This window comes from Drosophila elegans, unplaced genomic scaffold (genome assembly GCF_018152505.1).
Source record: "Drosophila elegans isolate 14027-0461.03 unplaced genomic scaffold, ASM1815250v1 contig_476, whole genome shotgun sequence".
NCBI lineage: Eukaryota > Metazoa > Arthropoda > Insecta > Diptera > Drosophilidae > Drosophila > Drosophila elegans.
Window position 1 is genome coordinate 3,966,009 of NW_024545863.1, and position 13,312 is coordinate 3,979,320.

The window sequence follows — 13,312 nt, forward strand, 5'->3', positions numbered from 1 at the left end:
ACGCTTTATAAGCTTTCAAAGCAATCCCTTTGAAACAAAAAAAATTCAACTTTAAGCGAAATTTTGAGCAAAAATATATAAGCTCTAAAAAAATGAAATTGTTATAATTATTTTATCACTTATAGTGATTACGGTCCTGATTGACAGATTTTTTTATTAAGAATCTTTAATTATTCAACTTTCTGCAAAAACATTGGTAGAAAACCCTATATCTTTAATTAGAAATAATAAGGTTTTAAAAGAAAATTTTTTTATACAGAGACATATGTAAGATATTTATTTTATACATACTTTCCGAGCGTCTCGTTCAAGCGCTGCAATCGATTCTGGTCCAGTTTCAGGATGGTCAGTCTACTCAACTTGGCAATGCCATCGGGCAGCGACTCGAGCAGATTCTGGGCCAGATCCAGGTCCGTCAGGCTGACCAGTCCGCTGATCTCGTTGGGCAGCTCCTCCAGCCGATTCTCGGAGACATCGAGGTAGGTCAACTTGGTCAGGAGTCCCAGCTCCGGCGGCAGTCGCTGCAGCTGATTGTGGTCCAGCCAAAGCTCGTGGAGGCCGGGCAGGTAGCCCAGGTAGGGCGGCAGATCCTCGATCTCGTTGTCGCCCAGGTCAAGGCGCTTCAGCTTCGTAAGCTGGCTTATTGTCTCGGGCAGGTGCTTGAGCAGATTCTCGCGCAGCTCCAGCGATTCCAGCTGCGTCAGACTGCCAAAGTCCGCTGGCAATGTGGTGAGCGACATGTCGTTGAGGCCCAGGACGGTCAGGTTCTTCAGCTGCGAGAAGCCAGAGGGCAGCTTGGGTATCGGATTCGAGCTAAAGTCGGCCACCTGCAGGCTCTGCAAATGCTTGATGTCGTCGGGAATGTCGGGTATGTCTACAAGAAGAAGAGAAAACATATTGGGTTTACTGATTGTTGTTACGGCTTTTCAATGAGCCAGAGCCAAGCTCGTCGGTGGTTATCGGGTTACACGTTTCTATCTGCTCGACTGATTGACTTGCTCACGCATGAATTGCTCCAAAGGGCCGCGCGGTAATATATTAATAAATCTGCTATAAATATTCCATGAGACTCACTGAGCGAAAGATTTCCGCATATGGCCTTGTCATAGTCTATCAATTCATTCGATTTTAAAGTGGCGCACGCTGCACGACGTTTCCCTTTTGGCAGTTTCCTGAATTATCGATAAGGCGAGAGTTGGACAACTATTATTGCTTATATGCATGTTTATATGCCCTCTTTCGGCCATGGCTTTCGTTATTATTGTTGGGCCCCGGTCTGATAGAGCAAGACGAAGCGTAAAATGACAAACGAAACTTGTTGATCGAATAAATTTCGAGCTGCCAAAGCGGAAATGCGCACGCAAAGGACCCGGGAAAACACGCGGTAGTGTAAGAGTTGTTTGTGTGTTTGAGTGTGCTGTTTACTCGCACGCCCACAAAAGCTTTTCCACGAGAGCCTCGTATGAAAAAACCACAAAACTGCCAGCAAAACCAAAACGACAGGTGGCAGTGGCAGCGAGAGTGTGAACTGGAGCTGGAGGCGCTCAAGCCTTTTCAGCGCTGTTTAAATTGACCCAGATACATGGGGAAAACACTTGTACACCCCAAGCCCCCCGGAAAAAGCGAACGGAAACGAAACATCGTCATCGGTCAACGCGGGCTGACTTGCCCCATGTGTCCACATTCAATCCAACTAATACGACACGTGGGACCCGCAATGCGAACTCGCCACGACAGGCCAACAGCATTCGAGCAGGAGGGCGGGCACGAAAATGGGTCCTGGAGGCAGGACATGCTCGAGTTGTGTGGGCCAACAATGGACGCGGCGGCTGTGGCCTCGTCGCAATCGGCGGATGTGGCCAGTCATAGACCCCCGTTCGCTGGGAATGTCACCAGTTGTGGCAGTTCGCCGATAAGCTATTTATTTGCAACTGCATTGCCACATTGCCGCCACTGTAAGAACAACAAACAAGTAGACGGAGAAACGGAGAAACGGAGATTGCGGAGCATATGGGCACGAAGAGCTGCAGCAGAATTTAATTAAGAATAATATAAAAATATAAACTGACATACATTTTTGTGTATCTCAGCCTGGCATTGTGCTGCATTGTGTGCAATGGCAGGCCTTGTTCATGGCCTTGAATGTGCTGGCCAATTATAGACACTACAGTTGAACAGCTTGAAACACCATCTGCTCTAAATGAATTCGATAAAGGATTTAACATTTGTTTCAAAGATTCCGAATGAAATTAGATAGTTATTTTAAATATTAACTTAATATAAATATGATACTTTTAATTCTTTCCTACATCTTTATGGCTAAAATAAACTAACAATTTTTTTATAAGTCAAATAATGGACATTAAATGAATTATTCTTAATTAAAACTATTTTAATTAATTAAAATTTTGGAAATTAACATTGAAATTCAACCTGTTTGAAGTGGATAATGCTGTGAAATTTTTGTGCTTCAATAGACAAGACTGTCAAAATACTAAATATTCGACATTTGCTAGTTCCGCGTTAGGGAAGCTCAACTGCATAAGCCATATTGCATCAGGGCCATTGGATATCCGATGGTGTTCTTTGACCTTTAGAAGGCCTAAAAGCTTTTGCCACAGCAGCAGCAGCAGCCACACACATCTGTCAATCTGTCAAGCAAAACACTCAAAATTGGATACCGCCAGTTGCAGACAAATGGACGCAGCACGATGCTTTTCCACCGCCCACCAAAAAAAAAACGCGAACTAAGGCAATTGGAAACATATGGCAGGCACACAAAACATCACAAGATGCTCAGCTGTGCGGCACAGTTGGCGGTCATTAGATGAACAGCGGTGACAAACAATTCGTTGACCTTTAACACACACACACACCGCACACCCGTTGGGAAAAATTGGGGCAGTTGGGCCATCGGGAAACTCATTTGGAAACGGGAAATTGGAGGAAATGCTGGGAGTGCCCGGAATTGTAATCAATTTGTGCAATTATGCAACATAGGCGAGGCCGGCGGTGCCCTTCAAAGAAACGGGAAATGCCCCAAAATTCATTTAATTTGTTTATAAAATTATAGCGCTAAGAAGTGAGAGCGATCCAAAAATAGCGCCCGAATCGGGAACAATGCGGTAGAGTTTTTCTTTTTGCATTTTATAGCGCTTATAAATTTCACCAACCAGACAAGATCAAGAAGAAGAACTGTGCCAAAAAAAAAAATACAAAAAAAACGAAACGAAGGTAAAGCATCAAAAATAAAACAAGCCAAGCGAAACATCAGCAAACAACGACGACATCGCAAAGGGGCGTGTCCGGAGGGGGAGGTAAGGGAAAAAACACATGAAAATTCTTTTCAATGTCATTGAACGAACAAAAATTTTAAGAGCACGCTGCTCTGCCGCTTGTGTGAAATGTGAAATATGAAATGATTTGTCAGTATATTAAGGCGACCCAGACAGAAACAAGAAGCAGCAGCTGATGGGCGGGAAAAGTGGGAGGTATATATAGGCATACGATCGAGGTCACCGCCATACATCTTCCTCAATGCGAGTTGCACTTAATGAAGATGATGTCGAGCATGCATATTTCACAAGAGCTCGAGAGCGCAAAAAAGGAAAATGCATCACAAGAAGATGGAAAAAAGTAAAAATAAGAACACAATCCAGTGCTTTTCAATTTGCCTTGCATCATCGGAAGTGGAGCCCCGAATTCAATGGCTCGGTTACATTTTAATCCCCAGCACTCGGCATTCGTTATGAGTTTCCATGGCACATTGCCATTTTGCTTATTGCATGCATCCAAAATGATGAAAAGGTTTTATAGTATGGGGGGGCGGGGGGCCTGAGCCAAGAAGTCCTTGTTGTCACCGCCATCGCCATCGCCATCCTGACATCCCTGCAATTTGAAGGATGCCATTGTTGAGAGCAAATCCCTAAGCGTCAACAGGGAAAATGGCTTTCCGCCACCAGCATTCTCGTTCAACCTGAGCGTCATCTTTGGTGGCAGGGACGAGGCTTAAGCTATCGCTTATTGTTGTGCTGCCATTTCAGCTATTTAATAGTCCCATTTGGCTACTTTCAGATGCCAGTTTAAAATTATTGGCTCATAAATCTATTTAATAAAGTGACTTTATCTGTTTTAAAATTCTTTTGTTATTTGGAAACATTGTTTACTGGCTTAAATGAATTGTAGTTTCTACAAGATGAAAGAAGGTGAAATATAATTGTGAAATCAAACCAAAAGCTACATATAAAAAATACAAATGCATAAATCGTTTAAATATGAGAATTATGCATGAAAAAATAGAGATAAAGGTATTGACGGCTAGTTTAGAAGCGATATCTAGCTAAACATTTGTAATCTTAAATTTGCAACACTGATGGCCCCCGGGATGATTGCCACATCAGCTGCAGAAGCGACTGGATTGCACTGAGCGGAGCTCAGCTGGGATGAGACGAGAACGGTGGTGCTGCCCAGATTGTGATAAGTAAATCACTCTTAATTGTGGCAAGAGATGCGACTATAATGATGATGATGACAGAGATTTTAAAGCGCAACAGGTGCTTTTAAACTGCATTAAAAGTGAATTTACGACCGCATATGAAGTGTATTTTGACTCAAGCTTTTAATTCAGTTTCAATTAGCAAGCAAGCAAAGCTTAGGGCACTTTTACAGTGGGTGGTTAGGCAGACTTAATGACTGTTTTACGCTCGTTAGGCAGGCAACAAGTTGAGGTAAAGCCCCTGACAAGGCCAACACAGATGCGTCCGGCTAAAGGCATTCACTCTACGATGTGTACACATCTGCAATAGACATTCTAAGCCTCCGTCAGCTTTTCCAAAAACAAGTCATTTATTCCAGGGTTTTTCAGATCATAAAAATCCTTCCATAACCTTTTTTCACCTGCGTCACTTAGTCAACTTCGCTTTAATTTACTAATTGCCAGATTAATCCTTGCCATTAGTGCAGCAAAATCTTTTTTTTTTCATTGGCTTGGACGATTTACAGCATTACCCATTAACTAATTGGCAGCTTAATTTGTCCAACAAGAACGAGAAAATATCTTTTGTTAAACAACTATATATAAGCTTTAATTGTTTGCCAAGCATTAATGCTTTTGGCATGATTACAGGGAATATTTGTACTGTTTTTATAGGCACACGCTTGAAAATTTGTTTTCCCCATTTATGTTTGTTGTTTCATTCTTTTCGCCAACTCAATTTGGCTGATCGCTGTTGCCAAGTCGAGAGGATTCACTTTTGATTTGTTGTTTGTACAAGCTCGTCGGATTGCTGCCTGCTGGCCGAGTAGTTTTTAATTGCTCACCCCCGAGTGACGTCAATCGGCTCCAGAGATCGACAAGATCGAAATAAATCGGTACGGGAATGATATGTGTAGAGTAGAGGGCACATCGTCAGTATTGAATAAAATGGTCCAGCCTGAGAAGAAATGATTTTTCAATTTGCGCTGATTTTCCCCCCTGACATTTTGATTTAGTTTTTGTTTAATGCTATTAATTATACAATTCTTTCTTGTCCGCCTGTCTCTCTGTCCGCCTGTCTGTCTGTCTGTCCGACAGTCTTCCATTTGTTTGTTTGTTTAGAGTACATTGAAATGTTCCCATCAATTGGCGGTCGCTGTTGCTTTGCTTTGACTCTGGGCCAATTGCTGTTTGAAGAACTTCCTATAAAGTCATGGACGCTAATGGCCTGGTCCAAGACCACGACAAAGCTTTGATTTTTGCCTTTGTACTCGCTGTCCCCGATTCTTCTTACTCCTCTCGCTATTACTAATTCTTTCTCCATGCAGTGAAAGAAAAATTACTGCAAATTTGAAGACCAGATATTTTTATTTTTGTTGAAATATTACCGTTAAGGGAGAACACTTTGTAAAAACTTTTATAAACTCGTTTTATAGAGTAGTAGTAATGAAAATTATAAGTATTTTTTTTGTTTTTTAATTTTTACTTCACATTCTATGCATTATAAATTTGTATACCTAAATTTTAGGAAACATATTTTCGAAAACAATGAAGAATGAAATATAAATCTCTTTAAAAATGTTTTCTATTTCTGAGTTTGGCATTACGTGTTTAAGTTTTTTTTTAACTTTTCCAAGTGCGCTAAGTTGTTTTGATGCCTGGTCGAGGGTCGTCTTCGGCTTATTTTTCCTCGTACTTGTACTCAGGCTGTGTGTGAAAGTGACTGCACTTGGAACCTGGGGACCCAAGCTCCGACAGTTTCCAAGAACAAAAAAAAAATGAGCACGCCACTCGAACAGAGGCGCCGCGATTTGTTTTTTTTTTTTGTTTTTTTGCGCGCACTTTAACTTTGACCCAGTTGACGCCTCAATTGCAACACACAGCGATAACAACAAATTTAGTAAGCAGCAGGAAAAAATGACACACATTTTGTCAGTGAAGAATGAAGGGGAAACAAGTGTCATACAGGGCCTAAGGGCATGACTTTCAAATAGCATTTAATTGAGTTTGCGTTTGTGTGGCTCGACTTTCAGACATTTCTCCAATATGTTTCAATCAGCTTAAGGCACACACAGTTCCCACAGAGCTGCAAAGTTGACAACACAAGCTGATTAAAGTTTGCTTTTCCACTCTAATAACTAGGTGGAAAACAAATATTGAAGTGAAATTCCGGCTGGATAAATCAGGTAAACTTAATATTTATTTTAGTGCCCGTCTCTGCTCCACTGCAATCTCTACCTTTTGTCACACCATAACCTAATCGGGTTGGCATTCCATTCCAAAAATTAGAGTCCAGCGACAAATTCTCACAATTCAATTGTTTGTTATTCGCTGCTAGCCAAAAATAACGCACTCGTACAAATAAACGCGGCATGCCAACTGCACCGCTTTGAAAAACATAAAATTATTTGTTATTTAATAAACAAAACACGGCAGAAAAGCAGCACTCTATAAACGGCAAAACTGCAATGGAAGCGGAAAGCGAAAATATATAGCAAACATGTAGTGTGGAAATAGAAAACGCAATAAGCAAATAAACAAACAATTAGCGGTTTGTGAAAAATAAAAAAAATGCGACGTCGACAGAGCCCTTTTGGATTACGTTTTGTAAGCGGGTCAACTTATCATAATGATTTACGTGCAAAACTAGCGGCGACTAGCAATGACACCTGTACTTAAACTCACAGTGGTGGTTGAATATATAGCATTACGTCTTTAGCTTAAAGCCAATCGATTGAAGTCATTATATTAATCTTTATTCACAAAGTGTGAAAGCGAATACGTGCTTATTATATTGGGTTTATTGACTGTGTATTTATTCAGATTTTAAATCTACAACACAAACTTTTGCGATATGTTGATTTAATTAACCTTTGTTTCGTTTTTTGAAGCAAGAATAAAAACATTTTGTTTGCAAATATTGTAAGTTTCTACGTCTGCTTAAAATAGTGATAGCGAAAATACTTGATGAAACTCTGGTGCATGACAATCCATGTTCGATTCCTAGCGTGATATATTTTATATTTGTTTGAGCACGTTTTGTTTGAACATTTTGAACACGTTCCTTCTAAGGTTTATTTTCTAAACCTCCTTTATGAATGAATATTGGTTTTTGACAATTTTCCGCTTTATTACCTTCGCCACTACATCGATGCTATTGTTTTGGGCTCAGCTGTGTTCATATAAACGCACCCACAAAAGCAAACTCAAGTACACCCACAGTTTACCAACCCACGGATAGCCAGGGGAATTCTTGTTTTTATTAGAATTGTTATTATAGCCGCCGCTTGCATACAAATACAGGCGCGGGTGGCAAATGCATGACGGCAGTGTCGCGTACAAAATTCTATTGTCAAGTGCAGTCGGTCGAGAGTGTTTGCTTGTTGTTGCAGCTGTTTTGGTAGTTGTGTTGTTGCACTTGCAAAATTTGCGGTATGAACATCCATTGTTGTGTCAACTGCAGCTGGCAAGGCAAAGCAGCCGAATACCAAATCGAGCTCGCTAATTTGAGCCAACATAGGAGAAATACAAAATGAAAATGGGAAAAAAAATGTGCAACTCCCACACAGCTGAGAACTGCAATTTTCCTGCGGTTGGCAATAAGAAAATGTGTTTGGGAAATTACGTAGAAAGGTACACCACTTTTACAGCACCTGTGCTAGAGCTTTTGCCCAGCGGGTTCAATGCGACCAATAAAATATGCACTTAAGCTTTGCAGGAGTTGAATGTGAAAGGCTTTCCCCAGGGAGGAGCCACCCACACACACACACTGGGCAAATAGAAAGCCCGCAACACTAAAGAGATCTTTAATATTTCGCTGATCGACTTATCGCTCCTTAACGGCCATTAATCACCGATTCCTGCCAGGCGGATAATCTCGACTGAGGCTAACGTGGGCGGCCTTTCACCTAGAGCCAGGAAAATCCAGCTCAGATTTCAACAGCAATCGCAAACTGCTCTCGCTCGAACCACTTCGGGCCCATTCACTTGGCCATAAGCTGTGAGTTTCTGGTCATTTGTGGGTCATGTGTATAAACGGCAAACTGCCGACAGTAAACTGCATAATCAGCTAAACAACAAGCTAAAGTAGTAAACCAAACACGACCCGCCAAAGTCATATTGAAATAAGCGAAAATTCAGGTAATGAGCGCAGTAAAACTGGACAAACTCAACATGTTTGTATTTTGAAGCAAAAAATAATTTTTTTATAATAATAAAAACAAAAAAAATTATTTTTGTTTAAAGAAAAACACTTTTCTTATAAAATGTTTAATGTTAAAAAAGTTTCCGATGAAAATGCAAATTTTTCAGGGAATTGGTGTAAAATCGCCATCATAATTAGTTTTTCTTCTGTGATTTATGCGATAACTTAAAAAGTTGCTGAATTTCGATTTGCTACTAAGTGAAACTGAAACCTTTGGACGGAAACGGGAAGCGCCTCGTCGACGTCATTGTCGATAATATTTCAGCAGGGGCTGTGAATGAATGAGCCAGTAGTCGGTATTCGTAAGCATTTGTTGCCATGGAAATTGTCAAGTGGCGGGGTTTTGGTTTTTTTTTTTTAAAGCGGGCCAGTTGATTTACTTATTCAAGTTATTTTCTGTACATATTTTGTTTCCATTTATTATGATATGTATGCGCCGTGTCGCTTGGAGTGCTGCACTTGACTCCAATTACGGGTTTCTGTTTACGGATTTATGCTCGCTTGAGCGGAAAATGCATAAGTGGGGGTATGCCGCTGATTGAGTAGGCGGTTGGTGGCGGGTGGTGTGTGCGTAGTGCGTATACTGCAAAAGTTTCGCTCACGAAAAGTTATTAAAAACCCCAGCTGCATCATCTGTGTTGGAGGAACAACTTGTAGGAAAACATGAAAAGAGCAGCGGCAGTACGGATGTTGCATGCGCCAAGGGAGATAAGACAATGCAATTGTTTGCACTTAAATTGAGTTTAAAGTCGATGAAAGTCTGTTATACACAGCAATTTAATAAGATTGAAGAACAGGAAGAGCACTTTTAATGGAAAAACAGAACAATGCAGTGAAATAAAGGGAAAAAATTATTATCGATCGAACTAAATGACGTGATTGGGATTTTCAGCATAGGAAGTTTAACCATTGATGTTCTTTATGTTTAATTAAAATTTCTTAAGAGCTAAAGTTGCAGGGAGCTTTATTTAAATGAAATGCTCTTCTTGATTGTGTGCAATTGTTTTCCAAATTGTTTGCAAGAAGTGCAATTAGTAATAACTCAATAACCACGTTGGGTGACAGCCCGACATTGTCTATAATTAGGTTGATCAGCCCGCAAAACGGGAGAAAGCTGAATGTGTCATTTGATATGCCGATTCAGTTGCTGTCTCATCAATCGCAACCGCAGATACATAAACCCAGTCCAATCAATGACACAAATGCAATTATCATCTGCAATTGTTGCCACATCAGCTGGATTGCGTGTGGCAATCGATGGATACATCGAAGCCGCAATGTTGCCTCCCTCATTCCGTCACTCAATCACTAACAACATCAACGAACACGTGCTGTCCATCTAACCAAAAACAAAAACAAAACATCAAAAATAGTCAGAGCCATCAAAGTCACTTAGAGCATTATAATGGGCACTTGTTGCATGTTTATGGGGGACTTTAGCTTTGACTTACCATTGCGTGAAACATCAAGCTCGACGAGATTTTCAAAGTTTTGTATATCCGGCGGCAGGCGGCCAATTTCATTGTCACTCAGTCCCAGCTTTCTCAGGCGATGCAATCTGAAGAAATTCTGCAAGCAAGGAAGAAAGAAGAAACAAGATTTAGACCTCAGAGCACGACTCGGCAGCCTTTCGAAACAAAAGGCAGCAGCAGCATTGGATTTCAACTCAGTTAGTTCGTTCGTTCGCTTCGTGGTCATAAATCTTCGCGGGGTTGTCATTTGTTAGTGCCGTGACCCGTCCAAACAGTCAGTTTACCATTAGAATCCTCCTTCGTTTTCGGCCAGCCGTCAAGCTTTTCTTATTGGCTCACCAGACAGAGACATGTCGCCAACAATTCATTTATGAAAATCACGACTTCGATTCGAATTTCGAAATAAATTATGTTGGCACTCCACGCAGACTTTCCAAAGTGAAGGGAAGCCCGATGCCCGATGCCCGATGTTAAATGCCCAATACCCAATACCCAATACCCAATACCCAATACCCATACCCTGACCTTCCTGCAATGTGGAGTAGTGTACTCATCTTTGGGAAAGAAAGTTGCGCCCCCTACTGGCTCACTGAGTCATAGACCTCAAGGTTAACAGCCGCAGCAGACTTCGCTGCTTTTGTTCTGCCAGCGCGATTTTTATCGGCCATTGTTGTTGGTTTTTACTTGGGGCAAACCCAAAAGAGCAGTCGCCACCAGAATAATGAAAATAATTCGTAGTTGTGGCAGTAAAGTTTATTAAATTCCTTCTACTTTTTTCTTATATTTTGTGTTCTTTGTTTGCCCCACATGACAATAGAAGTGCTGGTGTGCTGGCCAAGTGCTGGAGTTGTTGACCCAGTTTTTTGGGGCACCGAAAAAGCGAATTCTGCACCTCGGCCAAGACACACACACTCGCTTTGGGCATTTACGGTCTTTCAAATCTAAAGGAATTTTGGGAACGGCAACCCATAAATCTATTTTGATTGGAACACATAATATCACTCAAAAATGATTTACACAGCTTTAAAATTTGTATTTGCACAAATACTTTTTAATCGGTTTTATATATTTTTTTAGATTGCTAATTATGTTTAAAAACACTTTTGTTCTATTTAAGAAAAGTTTTATTAATTAAAAAAGATTAAATAACATTAAGTGCATATGTACCTCTGAGCACATTTGCAAAAAAGTCAATGTCAGAATAACCACTGACCATTGCAACAATGAACAAGGGGCTTTTATTTTAAAGACAAAGCGGCTTAGACTTCATCAGTGTCAGCTGCATTTGCTTCTGGCCACCTACAATGGCCAGATTCCGTTTGCTATTTATGCATAAAAAAAGCGAAAAGCCTTTCAACAAATCATGCGTCAAAAAGTTGCAACTGTCAGCGCGACAAAGGGGGCAAAAAATGCAGGAAGACAGAAGAAGAAGAAAAGAAAAGCGACAAAAAAACGTAACTTGCATATGATGAAAATGGCCAAAAAGGGGGAGCAGGAACATCAGGGGCGAAATGGCCAAGAGACAAAAACGAGGACAAGGCATGACGACAATAAAAATGAATGTGAATAGTAAACTTTTCGCCAAGTGCTGGGCACAAAAGAGGGGCGCTGCTCCCTTCCCCTTTAGTGCCACCCAGCCAACAAAAGCCCACGCTGCAACTCGGGCTTGTTGTATGTATCTTGGCCATAAATTACCGGCCGGCATAGACCGGCCGGCGTAACATATATAGCCATGAGTATAGGTATAGAGAGTGCCGAGTGCCGAGTACCCACTTTGGAGTACTACCAGTTTGTCTGCCACTCAAGCGCACATATAGACATAGATTCACTCACTCACTCGGCAGCACACTTTTACTATTGTATCTAGTCGGAGCAGGCGCACAGCAAGTGGCAGTAGCTGGCTTTTGGCCAGGCCAAAACCAAAACCGAGCCAGCAGTTCGCAGCGGTTGCATCACAAACAGCAGACAAGTTGCTGGCTGTTTGAGCTGCATCATGTGCATAATTCGATTTCTGGCCGGGCACTTTATCTCAGACTGCAGCGGTCGCTGCTGCTGGAAAAAACAATTCAATTTGCCATTGCTAAAGGCCTGGTCGTAAAACCAATTTGCGCTGCCCGAAAAGCAAACCTAATAGACCCCGATTCAGCGGGATTTCGGAAAAATGTAGTAAAGAATCCAGCAATCCACCAGAATCCAGTGCAACTGCACTGAACCATGACCTGTGTGGGGTATGGAAATGTGCGCTTCGCTGCCCGCCAGCAATGTTTAAAACATTGTGCCAGTATCTGCAAGTGTAATCTGAAAGCCAGGCCAGATACATTTGGCCCACTCACACAGCGGGTAATACGCACGTACAGACATATAGCCGCAGTTGCCGCGTGGTGTGTGCATGTTGCAAATGACTAGGCGCCCAGAAAATGCCGAACAATCGTACCCAAAACGGGTTCTAGATACATTTTTGGCACGGATATACCTATATCTCAACGGACGCATCTACAGCCACTGAAACCAGCTGAGCTAGAACAGCCAACAAAACAGACACTCAGACAGACAGACAGACAGACAGACAGCCAGCGGCAATTATGTGCAGAGCTGGAACTGAAGACTGCGACTACGTTTAGTATTTCACGCCGCACTGGAGATACAGATACACAAAGAAAACCAAACACTACTTTTATTTAAATTCCACATAGTAGTTTAATGCATAAACAAAGTTATTTTAATTTTGTTTACTTTTATATCTCTGACTTCTTCTGATATTTTCAGATCTCTTCAACCTATAATACCAAAAAAAATTTTTCTTTTGTTGTAATTTTTTAAAATTTGGCTGGTTACTTATATTTTTGGCTAACTAAGAACACACAACTTAAATCTTTAATATATTTAAATAAAATCAAAAAGCTTTGTAGTAAGAAAATACCGGGTTCAAATACAACCTACTGCAAATGAGTGCCATATAATTGTTGAATGTTGGGATGGTAAAAAACATAGACATAACTTCATTGTTCATATACAATTCAAATAAACGAAATCTTCAAAAAAATTAAATATTTTTCTCTCTGTGCACGGATACAAATGGCCGCTGTTGCCTTTGCTTTGCCACTGCAACAGCAACAGAGGAGTCGCAAAATATACAAATATGTATAATCGTCGAACAAACAA

General features: G+C 41.0%; 1 protein-coding gene across 29 annotated transcripts in view; it reads right to left on the bottom strand.

Moving 5' to 3' along the window:
- The window catches only part of LOC108148589 (protein lap4), a 61,263-nt gene that overhangs the window by 42,532 nt on the left and 5,419 nt on the right, over positions 1-13,312 (bottom strand). For all 29 annotated transcript variants that reach the window (XM_041709721.1, XM_041709722.1, XM_041709724.1 and 26 more), the window contains exons 3-4: positions 10,130-10,247; positions 292-874 (exon numbers count right to left, since the gene is read on the bottom strand). In XM_041709721.1, the coding sequence (XP_041565655.1) occupies positions 292-874; positions 10,130-10,247 (701 nt within the window). The remainder of the gene's footprint in view (positions 1-291; positions 875-10,129; positions 10,248-13,312) is intronic.